The following is a 14,845-nucleotide window of genomic DNA, read 5'->3' on the forward strand; positions in this document are numbered from 1 at the left end:
AATATTTTATGAATAATTTTATGAAGTTTTATGAAACTTAATTGCTAAATAAAATATTCAACCTATCTTAATGTTTGAATATTTCTAAATATATCTAGCACTATAAAAGGAATTTATGAATAGCATTTAAATCATACAAATCTAAATTAATTGCATTAAACATAAATTTGTCAATTAAATACAAAATAATACAATTAATGTATGATTATTAATTAAATGCAAATTCCTTAATATGAAATTAATGGCAGATTTTTCAAAATTAATTTAGACAATAAATTGCAGAAATTTGGTAATATATAATTAAATGCACAAATTAGCACAATTTTTAAATGCCTAAATAAATCATGTAATAAATTACCAAATTTAAACAAATTTCCATTTTCAATTTATACTATATATATGTATTAAACAAAAATGGAAAATTAACTAAATGCAATTTATTGACTAAATTAACACTAAAATGGAAAAATAATTAATATTCCAAATAAATAAAAATTTATAAAAAATTCGGAATTTTTCCCCTTTTTTTTTTTTTTTTTGAAAAATTCATACTGCCAAACGACATGTCGTTTTTGCAAGAGCAAAAACGACACGTCGTTTTTTACATGCTGAAGTGTGCTGAGAAAATATACAAAACGACATGTCGTTTTCCCTAAAATAAAAACGACACGTCGTTTAACTAAAGAGAAAGGTGCCTCAGAAGAGAAGGAAAACGACATGTCGTTTTCCACAATGTGAAAAACGACATGTCTTTTTTCAACAACGATAACTAAACCGAAGGCTTTCAAACGACACGTCGTTTTTGACAAACGACACGTCGTTTTGGGCAAACGACACGTCGTTTTTGGAAACGACATGTCGTTTGCGTCGTCTTCTTCGGCCAAACGGTCGATTTTGACCCGTTTTTCTCGCGGGTCCGTCGAACCCGACCCAAACCCGATCGGAAATTGCGTTTCCGACGACCAAATTACGTGTTTTCAAATCTAAATGGTTCTAAATCAAATAATAAAGAGATCACATAGATTTTATGCCTGAAAACACGAAAAAATATATACTTTAATATCACGAAACTAATCGGTCGAAAAAGTTTTAACCGAAAATTTTTTTCCATCTTTAAGTTTTTCAATGGATTTTCAATGCTTAGATCGATCTATAATACTATACGAATATAGTAATGTATATAGAATTCAAAATAAACACCAGAAAAATGAAAAAAGGAAAAAACAAAACCATGAATGGATCGTGATTATATATACGCATGTATATATATATATGCATGTATATATCACATAATAAAAAATGAATATTATGATTATTATTATGTGACAAAACATATATATAATATACAATATATATATAAACATATATACATATAAAATATATATATATATACACGTACGAGTATGAATGTATGAGTATATAATATATATGTATATATGAACAATAAAAGATATATATATATATATGTATATGCGATTAAAATGTATATATAATATAAATGGTATGAATATAAATATATATATATATACGAACCGAAAAAAAAAATATGTATATATATGAACAGTATATGTATGTATATATATATATGAAACTCAAATAAAATCAAGGCAGAGATAAATCCGCTCTGATACCAACTGTTAGACTATATATATAGTGTATGTAATATAGCATATACAAATGATATGAAATGCGGAAAATAAACTGTAATCATATCAATAATATATACAATGAAAGGATCGAAGTACCTCCAGCCATTGATCTTTGAAAGCTTGATCCTGCGATAGCTTCGGTATTGGAGTTCGGGCTTCCTCGCTCTCTCAACTCTCTTTAGATGGAATTTGAATGGATTCGAATGAGTGAGGAGCTCGGGGCCGAGACCACATATTTATAGGTGAGATACTCCATCGATATCTGGCATACATTAATTAATCGAATATTTTGACAATTAATTCAGGAAATCAAATCAGGCAATGAATATAGAAATCTGACCATATATAGAATATTACATAATTGATTTTATGCAGATTCAATGAATATAAAATATTCATTTATCAGAAAATCAATTATTTATTTATTTCCTTAAATAGAAAATCATTTACTTAATTAGAAAATAATTTCCATAAATAAAAATATTCTAATAAATGATCCATAACCATCCCCATTACACAATTCAAGAAAAGAAGAAAAAAATAACCACGTGCCCTTGTTCCCCCAGAATATGACAAGAGAGAAAAAAACATTCATGTTTTCTGAAAATAAAAAGACACATTAGTAGTGATGAATAATGATAAGAAGCTCAGTTTAAAGGGTCACAAGATATACCCAATACGTTTGGTTTTAGCATGGGTTATTGTAATTCTTAACATTTTGGTCAAAGAACCAAACAAAATAACGTCTTCAAACATTAATAACATTGCATTTTTAATAAAGGGTATAGACTTATAGTTTCTCTGTACAGATTCTCTCTGATCATTCTCTCTTTTTTGTATGAAAAAGCTTCTCGTCCACTTCTCTGAAAACATATAATTACATAAAATGATTGTGAATGCAAGTGAGTCTGAGCAATGGAGCATTCTCTGTGGTTAGTGTCTTGGTGCTATTTGAAGTAACAAAAAAGGGTCATGATGAGAAGTTTTTATTACAACATTAGTGTATCACCATATACGTACCTTCGTAGGTCAAAATTTATGCAGAGTACTAGTAGTCTTTTTATCCTTTTTCCATCCTCAAGAATTTCAAATTATCATTCATCATCATTCAAATAAAAATGATTTCAGTAATTCGTGATGAATGACCTAAGTTGAGCATAGTTGACACTTGAAATTATAGGAAATCAAAACAAAGAAAATGCAGGGTACAAATTTGCAAAATATATGAAGCTTTTTATCAATCACCTAATTGAGCTATGTTAATTCTATTTTTTGACATCTTTAGTTGATAAAAATATTTTATAAATTGTTTATAATTTCAGCTGAGTTGTATTTTTTATTTTTATATATTTGTATTTAATTGATTAATTTATATAAATGGTAAAAAAATTCAACTGTATTAATTTGATCTTATATAAGTTTCTTTATTGGTTGGATCAAGTTTCTTATGAAGAAAACCGAAATATGACTTTCCTATTCTATAAAAGAAAAGTCACACTTACTTCTCACGATTTTGTAGGTACAGAAGCAAAATTTTTTGGGTTGATTAAAGATCTTTTTTAGGAAAATTTCTTGTGAGTTGTGATCTTATTTTTAGATCGTGTATGAGCTATCAATAAGGTGTATTTATAGCAGTTAGATTTAATATCTCTTTCACATCTTTGTATTTCATTCATATCTTGTAAGAAAGACTATTTTTGTTTTGTAGAGAAGGGTGTGTTCGTCTCTTTCTCTGTGTTTATGTATTTTGTATTGTCTTGAGTTTGTAATTAAGTCTATAAAAGAAGAAGAACAACAGTGCTATACCTTCTAGAGAAGGTTCTACAAGCTTTTGGGAGATAGTTTTTCAAGTCTTGCCTCAGGAGGAAGCAAGCACTCTTTAAGGGGATTGAAGGGAGTTCGAGCACTTGAAGTTTCAATAAGATTCGATTAGAAGGTGGAATACACCAAGCTTGCGGCATACAATAAAAGGGAGTTTATTTATGCGTAAGTCAATTACTTTGTATTTTTGAGATTTATCAATAAATCTTATCTCTGGGCATGGTCCCGTGGACTAGTAAAAATCTGCAAGGATTGTTGATATCACGTACAAAAACCTTGTCTGTTTTTATTTTTTTGCACTATTTTCTAGTTTTATTCTGCAGTTACAGAGTTGTGTTCTATAGTTGCAGAATAACTGTTTCAGTACCATATTTATTATTTTGTATTTAATTAATTGATTAATTACATAATAAATAAGTAATATTAAAATACAAAATTTCAATTGGTATCAGAATAAGTTACTAAACTCTTGGTGAGATCTTCAGATTGTTATACCGTTTAATTTTTTTTTTTTTGTGAGATGTCTTTGTTTGCATAATGAAGCTCCATTACTCGGCCACTTTTGTTGAATGACTCGAATTATCAATATTGGAAAGTCATAATGAAAGTGTTCATAAATCACAAGATGAAAAGGTATGGAGGGCTATACTTTCATGTTGGTCTCCTGTTATGGATTTTATTACGCACTAGTTTACGTATTAATTTCAAGTGATATAATGTTAAGTAAAGTATCGTTCCCTCGAAGATTATAGTTAGTACTAATAAATTAAATTTCTAAATCTATTTGGTAATAAAAAATTGAGAAAATATTACAATCTAGTGAAAATAAAAATAACTAATTTAGGATAAAAATTAATTTTAGGATTATTAATTCCAATTGAATCTATCTTATATGGCTTAATATAACTTAATTTTTAAATACCAATTTCTATGCAATAGTGGGTTTACTAAAGTAACTTATATTCAGACTAGGATATATAAATCTCAACTTATATGCAAACTTTCTACTCTTATGATAAATTCAAACATATAAAAAGCATTAAGTAAAGAAACTCTAAATGTTATCCATAGATACTCTAAACATAGATACTCTCGTCCTATATCAAAATTTATCAATATTTCACTATGGTATAATCAATACTCACATCTCAAATTTTGTATCGAAATCATAAACAATTAATTGATGGCCAGATAATTAAAAGAAATTAAGAATGAATAAAATAGATGCACATAGAAAATTGAAGGAAGAATTAAGTCATATTAAAACTATAATAAGATGTCAAACAATCTTTATTAATACCCTAAATAAAATTTTAGCTACTCCTGTTCATTATAAACGATTAACACAAATTAAATAAGAACATAAGAAGAAAGTAAAAGAAAAGAAATCGTCAAAAAAATGTTGTTGGAAAGTCTTTTAGGTCGCTTCTGCTCTCTAATTGGTTGCCTCAAAAGTGCTAAAAAAGATCACTTAAATAGCTCCAGAAAAGATAAAACCCTAATTTTCGCAGCTTAAAACAGGCGGGCTGCGACATTACACATTGAGCGTCGCTGCCCGTGTCTTTTAAGCATGCCAAAGAATTTCAAAATTTTGAGGTGCGCCGCGACATTGCAAGGTAGTATTGCAATGTAATTTTTGTCGAAGAAGAATTAAGGGTTTCAATGCCTCAACATTGGATCCCAATGTTGAGGCGTGCCTATAAACTTGCAGAATTTTGATGACGGATACCCCCAGTATTTCTGTGCTCAGAGTGATCCAATGTGCGATGGGGACTAGTCCATATTTTTTTTAGAACTGGATCCATTACAAATTTCACCAACATATCTGCAAAAGAGTTCTTATCCTTGGGGATTTGTTTTATACAATAATGCTTAATATGTTGCAATAGCTTCCGAGTTTGCTATGTCACTAGCCATTTTTTCTCCTTTTATCTAGTACTCCACATACACTTGGTTGACTACAAGCTGTGAATCACTATAGAGTTCGATGTTTTTAGCGCCAACCTCTTTTGCTAGTTGTAAACCAGCGATCATAGCCTCGTGCTCAACTTTATTGTTAAAAGCTCCAAACTCGAATTGAAGTGCACTTTGAAGCTAAAGATTCTGTGGAAATATTAAAATCATTCCGAATCTAAGACCTTTTTCATTTGATGATTCCAAACTTCTCTCTCTGGGACCGACATTTTAGGATCGTCATTTATCCCTGTGCACTCCACAATGAAGTCAGCTAAGGCTTGACCTTTAATCGAAACTTTAGGTTGATATTGTAAGTCGAATTGACTCAATTCTATTTCCCACTTCAGGAGTCTTCCTGATGACTCTAGCTTTTATAACACTTGACGGAGAGGGTGGTTGGTTAGTACCCTTATGGCATGAGCCTAAAAGTATGGTCTTAACTTCCTTGAAGAAATCAGCAAGCAAAAGGAAAGATTCTCGATCATAGGATATCTGGACTCCGCGCCCAACAATCTCTTGCTTACATAATATACTAGAAGTTGTACCTTTCCTTTATCTCGCACTAGAGCAGCGCTTATGGCATGATCTAACACTGCTAAGTACAGAAACAACAACTCTCCCTCAACTCATTTGGATAGTATTGGAGCCTTCATTAGATGTTCTTTTAGTTGCTAGAAGGCTGTTTCACATTCTACTGTCCATTCAAATTTATGATTTCCTCGAAGTACATTGAAGAATGGTATGCACTTATTTGTGGATTTAGATATGAATCTGCTAAGTGTTGTTATTCGCCCTGTCAACTTCTGGACATCTTTGTGCTTCCTGGGTGAAGGCAAGTCTATAAAAGCTTTAATTTTCTTTTGGGTTGCCTCGACCCCTCGTGAACTTACTATAAAACCCAAGACTTCCCTAAGGAAACTCCAAAAGTGCATTTCTCTGGGTTTAGCTTCATTCCGTACTCGCGGATTATGGCAAAGGCCTCTTCTAGATCTTTATAATGGTCCTCAGAGGTTTTCGACTTTACCAGCATGTCATCGACGTAAATCTCCATATTCTTCCCCAAAACATTCTTGAACATTTTGTTCACCATTCGTTGGTAAGTGGCCCTGGCATTCTTCAATCTAAATGGCATGACCTTGTAGAAGTAGATTCCTTTGTCAGTTTAGAAACTAGTGTGCTCCTGATCAACCACATGAATTTTTATTTGGTTATAGCTGGAGTATGCATCCATGAAGGTTAAGAGTTGAAATCTTGAGGTAGCAGCAACCATCTGATCAATGTGTGTAAGTAGAAAACAGTCTTTAGGACAAGTTTTGTTTAGATTTGTAAAGTCTATACACATTCTCCATGTCCTATTAGGCTTTGAGACCAGAACCGGATTAGCAAGCCATATGGAATATAGAGCTTCCCTACGGAAGTCAATGTTCGTCAACTTGTCTACGTCTATTTTTACTGCTTCCGACCTCACTAGATTTAAAGGTCTTCACTTTCGCCAAATTGGTTCAGCATTGGAATCTATATTTAATGTATGGAAAATTACATGGACTAATGCCAGTCATATAAGAATGACTCCAGGCTAACACATCATCGTTTGCCTTGACCGTGGAAACAATCTTTTCCTTCATTTCAGCTTTCGTGGTTTGGGGATTCCAATTTCGTAGTCTGACTTTGGTGGGCTGGAGCTCCTAGTCCGTTGGCAGCGCCGGCGGTGCACAAGTAGAGAGAAAGAGAGAGATTATCAGGAGAGGAAGAGAGAAATTAGTATTTTTTGAAGAAGCATAAGAAAAAGAAAGAAAAGAAAAAGAAAGGAGAGAAAAAAAAAAGAATAATTGAAAAGAATAAAATAAAATAAATATTTTTTATAATTTATTAATTTTTATAATATTTTAATAAGTAATATTACGTGGACTTAAAAATTTGTCATGTGTACATTTGTGTACACGTAGACAGTTCAATGTGGTATTTAACTAAGATTTTCGGATGGAAGTGTGTAGAGCAAAATGAAACCTGAGTTTAGTAGGTTTTGCCGTCAAAATTTTAATTTTTGTGGTTAAGTATTAAAAAAAATTTAAAGTCGGGTAGTTTTACCGCTAATATCCCTATTCAAACATATAAATTGGGTTTAATTTGTCCCCACGGCCACCCCACATATCAAATTATTATTGACTTTTTTATTTAATTTTTTAAAATGGCTTGGAAGTTGGAACCACATCATCAACAAGTTCGAGCAACCAACTTTCAATTTTCAATCCTCAAATTTCATTAGTTCTGTCCATGACAATTTCTCATTGTTTGACCTCATTCATGTGTATCACGTACAAAATAAATAAATAAATAAAATGAAAATAGAGAGTTGTATTGTATGTGCATCTTTATTAATATTTAGTAACCACCACTAATTACTTTTTTATTTTTGTTTGACAGGTAAACGATAGGTTGTTGATAATGATTTCAAAGATGCCATATCAGTAGATGATGATTACATAACATGCCCACATCATTAATTCCATCAAACTTTATTTCATCTTCCATTTTCTCAATTCAAATTTGTAACTTTCACTAATTACGGAATTAAAAAGAGAATCTCTTATCAATGTCTTTGAAGACATATAATCTTTCTACAATATATATCCTAATAACAAAATTTTCTATAATCCTACTTCCCTTCCCTACACACACATTCATTGTGATATTTTAGTTTTAAGATTTTAAATAAAGATAAGACTTCATAAAGATAAGACTTTACAAATATTATTTTATTTATTTATTTCAAATGAATTGTAGCATAGAAGTGACTGGTGGTGTCTCCTTTTTAATACAATAAAATAATTAAGAATAAGAAAGGGGCAGGAATGCCGGCCACGAAATGATTCACTATATTAAACCTAATCACATAACTGCTTAAGGTCTACAACCAAGCTAACCTAATTGATGTCTATGTGATTTTAATATTGCACACAAGCTACCCCTTTTTTTCTTAGAAATGTTTTCTGTAATAATTAGGAACGACCAAAACAAAATATAGTTGAACTTGGTGCAAAGCAAACAATTACCCAAACCTAGTGACATTGAATATGTTTTGACAAATAAAGACGGATGACAAAAGACATACTTCATGCTGCGAGAACCACCTCGCTAGAATGAAAATGGTGAGCACAGACAACAGCGAGATCTAAACCTCACTCATCCAATAATACAATGAGCTCGCAGTGTAAAAAACGCTACCTTTTAAAAAAAACTAAAAAAATGACGTAATTTAGTCACACTTGCAAGTTACGAGTAAATAACGCATAAAGAACGATGACATCAAAACAACTTCAGTTGTGACTAACAGTCAAAACTAAAGCATTTAAAGGTTTCCTAAACATTATAGTTGACTGATGTATAATTTTATATCGTTCACCTTCGAGCCTATAAATAGAGAAAACACAACGACACAAATATGCATAAAATTAATAACATTTTTAAATTTTAAGCCAAAATGTAGGGATTCTTTATACATTGCTTAAATTTAGATTCGAGTCTTTGCACTTACATTAGAGTGAACGCTATTATGTTATTAAGCTCTAACCAAAATCTTCCAATAATATTATATATTATAGAAGAGTGATAATTACAATTTCTTATTTAAAAAGAAAAAGAGAATCCATAGCGATGATTCTTATATTACAACATCATTTCTATAAATTTTTTAAATAATTTTCAATGTCTAAAACAGATTTGAATTTTTTTTGAGAACACATGTTAAACTAGAATATGATGATCTATCAAGTAGAACCCTCGAACAATCTTGAAGAAGAAAACAAATATTGTACACAAAGTACATAATGAGGCACACTATACAAACATGTGTTTCAGAGAGTTAAGGAAAAAAAACAAGCGATGTCCCCCAAATGATATTGGAATCGCTTCTTAAAACAATTTATTATACAAGGGGCATTCAAGAAATGTGTAATTAATTCACACTGAACAACTACAATAACATACACAAATCAACAAGATTGAAGAAAAAAAACTTTGAAAAAATATTTAAGAGTGGTCTACCTATGAGTCGTTATTGGAATGCAGAGTAAAACACATGCATTTATCTTTCATTACTTCGGTCTCACTTCCGTATTCTTTGAATTTGTACTCTTCTTGCTTAGAAGCAGAAGGCACCTTCCCCTCACTGTAGCATTGATTACATAAGCTAAAATGAGCCTTCATCTCTTTGAAACGAGAACCAATAATCGGATAGCGGCAAACAGAGCAGATATGGTTACCATGGCGGTTTCTGTCCCCAGCTTCAAGCTTCAACAATGTTGACATTATACCAAAACCCCAATCTGCATCGTCAAACATGGAAAGGAACTCTGAGAAAGACACCATTGAAGCATCTGTTTCTCCGTGGAATTCCATAATTTCACTTGATCCATAAGAAGGAAGATAGATAGACCTTAGCAATTTGATGTATCTAGTAGCATCTACTTTTCTTAGCTGAGAACCACCTTCATTCACAGGACGCCACAAAAGCGCATCGAAAGCAATTCGTTTACGCTTTTCTGGAGGGCCGCTGCAAATGGGAGCTAAAACAGCATAGAACATGCCTAAATCCACCCTGCCTGTGCCCGTATCATCCAAGCAAGATAGTAATCTTTCGTTTATGGCTTTAACAGCCCCCTGAAAGGTCTCAGGCTTTAGAAAATTCAATAATCTGCGAAGTATTTCTTCCAAGTTGGGCTTGCGTATGGATCTCTCAGGAACACCACCACCAGAATAGGACAATGGCACATCTTTATCACTCATTTCCTTCTTCAGGAGCTCCACATCACAGCGACTCAATCTGGTGATCTTTTGAAAAGCTCTAATCTCAAGGGCAGTGGATAACTCCTGCCTCAAGGTCGTCCTCTCCCCAACAGTCTTAAATTTTGAGGGTTCCACAATGACAAAATCCCCTTCTCCATTTGCTGCCCCGTTTGGCTTCATCTTCTTCTTCTGCAGCTGCTTCAAATGAGATATTGCATCATGCAATTCAACCCTGTTTGTCATTTTTAATGCATCCTTCAAAGCCTTTCTAGCCTCCTCAGTTTCCCCAGCTCCCAACAAGGACACAGCCTTGTTGAGCTGTGCCCGCCAATGGTTTGGCCATACAGCTAAAACCCTAGTATACATCTCGGAAGCTCTCGGAAACCTACCCATATCCATGTACAGCCCACCCAAATTGTACAAGGCATCCACATGACCGGGCTTTAAATCAATGGCCTTCTGAAACACCTCAATTGCCCTCTCATCCTCATTGATGGCATGCAAAGCAGAAGCCAAATCACAATGCGCATCGGCATAGTCTGGTTTCATAAATATTGCCTCTTCCAAGGCCTTCACGGCCGCCCTATACTCTCCAACCCCAAAAAGAGCACTACCCAAGAGTTTCAATGCTCTAAAATGTGTTGGACAAAGAATTGCAGCTTCCCTATAATACTCACAAGCACTTAAAACCATACCTTCACCTTCAAGCGCAATCCCAAGATTAACGTAAATCTGAGGAAGCAAATATGCCCACTGGTTTCCACCTGTCTCAGCAGCCTCGAGTGCCAACAAGAACTCCTCTTTTGCCTCCTTATACTTGCACAGAACATACAAGCAATTCCCAGCTCTAAAATGTGGCCTAACATCGATTGGTTGCAACTCACAAGCCCTCTTGAAGCTCACTAGAGCCTCCTTGAACAACTGATGCTCATACAAGACCCTCCCAATCGCCATGTGCCCATCAAAAGCTTCTTCCCTCGACCTGGCTCCATCAGCTCTGGTCCTCAAAACACCCAAGTCCTTAACAAAGACAGCATAGTCATGCCCAGACTCTTCCCAAAACACTCTCTTCTCCGCAATCTCAGCAGAAGGTCCCAATTCCCTGGACCAGCCCGCATCAGAATACGCGTCGAAGTTGTCCGCTTTCAATTTCCCATCCTTGGCCTGCTTGGCCTTCAATCTCTTTATCAAAATCTCCAAATCGTCCACAATCTTCCACGTATCGTCGAACACGATGCCGTGATTCGGCGACACCGCCCAGGCCGCCGTCCTCTGCTTCTTCTGCGACTCCACAACCCGTTCGTCAATTATCGAAGAGGACGAGGCCTCAGACGCAATCGAAACCCCTTTGGACTCGTCAAAATTGAGCTCAAGCCCAAGCGCGTCGAAGTCACGGTCAACATCACCAGCACCATCGTCGTATGTTCGCAAGAGTCCCTCATAAGTGAGGCCCTTCTCTCCATCAATAAACTCACCATAGGTCCGAAACACCTCGTCAAGAATGGCATTGATCTGCTCATCGCTGAATTTGACCCTAGGGTTTACAGCAACAACAAGTGCAGCCATCTCTTCCCTATTAAGCCCTCCATCTTGGTTCGTATCAAATTGCTGAAAAATCCTCTTCACCTTCTCTGATCTACTACCTCTTGTCGCCATTTCCCCCCTCCTTAATTCTTCTTCTAGGGATTCCCAAACAGAGTAGAGTCACAGAGAATGAGAGAAACGAAATGGTTTGGCTTCAAATTCAAGGTACAAAATGGGAAAGAAGGTTGGGACCCAGAACGACCAAAAAAAAAAAAAGCTGAATTTTTTTTTCTTTAAAGCAAAAAGGAAAAAAAAAAAGAATAAAATTGTTTTATAATACTAAATAAACTATACATGGTAGGGTAGGGTTTCATTAGAGAAGAACTCCATAGTAAGGGTTCAGTTCAAATTTAAATAAATGGTTTTCTTCTTCTTTTTTTTTTTGCTGAATAAATTTAAATAAATTGTTGATGAGCTTACTATAATTATTTTTTATTTTTATTTTTGGAAGTAAATTTATTTAGTTTAGGTTTCTTCATTTGGATCTGCAAATAGGGATAAAAGGGAGAGCTAATAGAAATCATATATTTTTGTTTGTTTTTATTTTAATAATTAATAATTTTTATTCTGGCTGAGATAAAATAATAATGAATGCTTAGCTGGTATAGCAGTCCACCACTGTCTTTATTTTTTAATTTTACTATTTTTCAATTTATTTCGGAGGGGATTGAGGAATATATATCTCTTTTCTCTCTCTATTGTAATAGTAATAGTATACTATAAAGCCTAAATTGTTTAGACATTTAGACAAGGGTTGGTATGCTGCCAGCTGGATCATTGACGTGTCAAAATTTTGAGTGTGGAGGCTTTACTGTCAACTAGGGGACTTCGGTAAACGACAAAAGAGTAAGATTTTCTTTTTAATAAAACAAAATTATGTGTGAAAGTTTTTCTTAATAAAAGGAAAAACAAATCAAATGCACTGTTTTATCTTAGAGTTTATGGCGGTTAATTTTTTTTAATTTTATTTGTATTTAATTTTTTAAGTTTAAATTTAACAATAAAATATTTTAAATTATTAAACTCTTAATAAATTTAAGATGTTATCCAGTTAATTGTTGTTATGGATTACATGTATGAGATGTATATTAATCGGTTTGAGCCATTTATCTTATATATTTTTTAACCCAATCTAAAATTTAAATTGTTAAAATTTAAGTGCAACTCGTTCAATTTAATAAAAAAAATCTGTAAACTGACCAGGGCAGTTTAACCCGCCCAAACCGTCCAATTTTTTTTCTCAGTCAAATAAACTCATACAATTTTCTTCCGTTTATCACTACACAAAGTAAACCAAATCTCGGACAGCTTTTCATTTTATCAAATTTCATAACATTACTATTAGTGAGCATGTGTGCCCTTAAAGAGCTCTGTGGCAGTTAGTATAATCTTTTCTTTTTAACTGTTTTAACTACCTAATACTCATCATTATTTCTAATTTTCCTCCCCCCGTATACCATAACCTCCTATTTTGAATTTTAACCGTTCCCTCTTTTTTCTCTTTGAATCTCTGCACCTGCATTTTCTGCATTCATGTTATTCCCCTGCTCTTAGTTATGGATCATCTTCTACATGATATGAATCATACATTAATTCTAACTGCATCTGAGAAAGAAGTTTATACACTTCCTGATGGATTACACAATGGCAGTTCATCTCAATCGAGCCATGTCCTTTATGCTCGAGTTGTATCTTCACGAGACTTCAACAGAAAGACCTTTCGAATTAAAATGAGTAACTTTTGGAAAGGTCAGTACCCTGCTACGATCACAGACCATCATTCCGGGCTCTTCCTTGTTTCCTTTGGTTGCCTTGGAGATCTTAAGAAAGTTTTGTTGTTGGAGCCGTGGCATTTCCAGAATCACCTTATAGTTCTTTCCTCACCTACTGCACTTCAGTCGCCTACACCAGAAACCATGTTCCTTACTCCTTTTTGGGTTCAATTGCATAGATTGCCTTTCTTGAGTAAAACTAAAACTATGGCTGAATGGGCAGGGAACCTCCTAGGTACCTATGTAGATGTTCATGAAGACTCATTGAATGAAGGTTGGGGTCCATTTCTCCGATTTCGTGCCATCTTAGACATTTCTAAACCATTACTTCGTGGGAAAATGGTAAAACTTAAAGACTCGGTTGATGAATTCTGGTTAGAATTTCGTTACGAACGCCTCCCAGAGTTCTGTTTTGAATGTGGCATCATCGGTCATCCTTTCGAATCTTGCCATCGCTTTTTGGAAGAAATCTATAATGGACATGAACCTTCCCTTGCATATGGTCCTTCCATGATTGGATCTCCTCTTCCTGAATCTGGATATGATCGCTACAGAACTGATTTTTTTAAGGGAGGAGCATGGCCTTTAATGACCCGACTTGCCAAGAAATCTTTTGCCAATGCTATTCCTAATCTGTCTACAAGAACACTTCCTTTGCCTCCCAATATGACTACCAGAGAATCTGCCTCCTCCACACACTCACCCTCTCATTCACATGTCTCAACATCATCTTTTCCATCAAATCCTATTCCTCCATCTACTGCATCATGCTTTACTTCATCTGATGATGTCCCAGTCATACCATTCCCTGCCTATCTCCCCATAACCCCTATGATTGCAACTTATCCACCAAATACTCTCCCTGTTCAGTCAGCATCACGCACACCATTTGCACCTGTTACATCTTCTATTTTGCCTCCAAATCATAGCACTATTGTTTCCACCAATCCGTCTGCTACTCTGCTGTCATCCTCTCACAATTTGAAAGGCAAAGCGATACTTATTTCTGAAGATGAATGTGAGAATATGAACCCTAATAAGCAATTTAAAAGACAAATTGACTCAGAATCTCTTCGAAATGTTCTCAAGCGTTGTCGATCCAATGCTATTCAAATCCAGTCGGATTCTTCAGCACCGAGTGGTATTTACTCGACTCCCACAGTTTCCAACAGCAGCTTCTTGGATTCAAAAGAGTCTCAGCCTGAAAGTTCAGCGGTTGTTGCTCCGCAACGCCGCGCTCAGCCATGAATCTCATAAGTTGGAATGCCCGGGGATTGG

General features: G+C 34.2%; 1 protein-coding gene across 1 annotated transcript; it reads right to left on the reverse strand.

Annotated features, from left to right (window-relative positions):
- Positions 1–9,216: 9,216 nt before the first annotated feature.
- Positions 9,217–12,445, reverse strand: LOC115701483 (uncharacterized TPR repeat-containing protein At1g05150). Its single transcript, XM_030629298.2, has one exon. It carries the CDS (start codon positions 11,865–11,867, stop codon positions 9,471–9,473), a length of 2,397 nt encoding a protein of 798 aa, XP_030485158.2. The 5' UTR covers positions 11,868–12,445; the 3' UTR covers positions 9,217–9,470.
- Positions 12,446–14,845: the final 2,400 nt, after the last annotated feature.

The sequence above is a fragment of the Cannabis sativa genome, chromosome X, assembly GCF_029168945.1.
Source record: "Cannabis sativa cultivar Pink pepper isolate KNU-18-1 chromosome X, ASM2916894v1, whole genome shotgun sequence".
NCBI lineage: Eukaryota > Viridiplantae > Streptophyta > Magnoliopsida > Rosales > Cannabaceae > Cannabis > Cannabis sativa.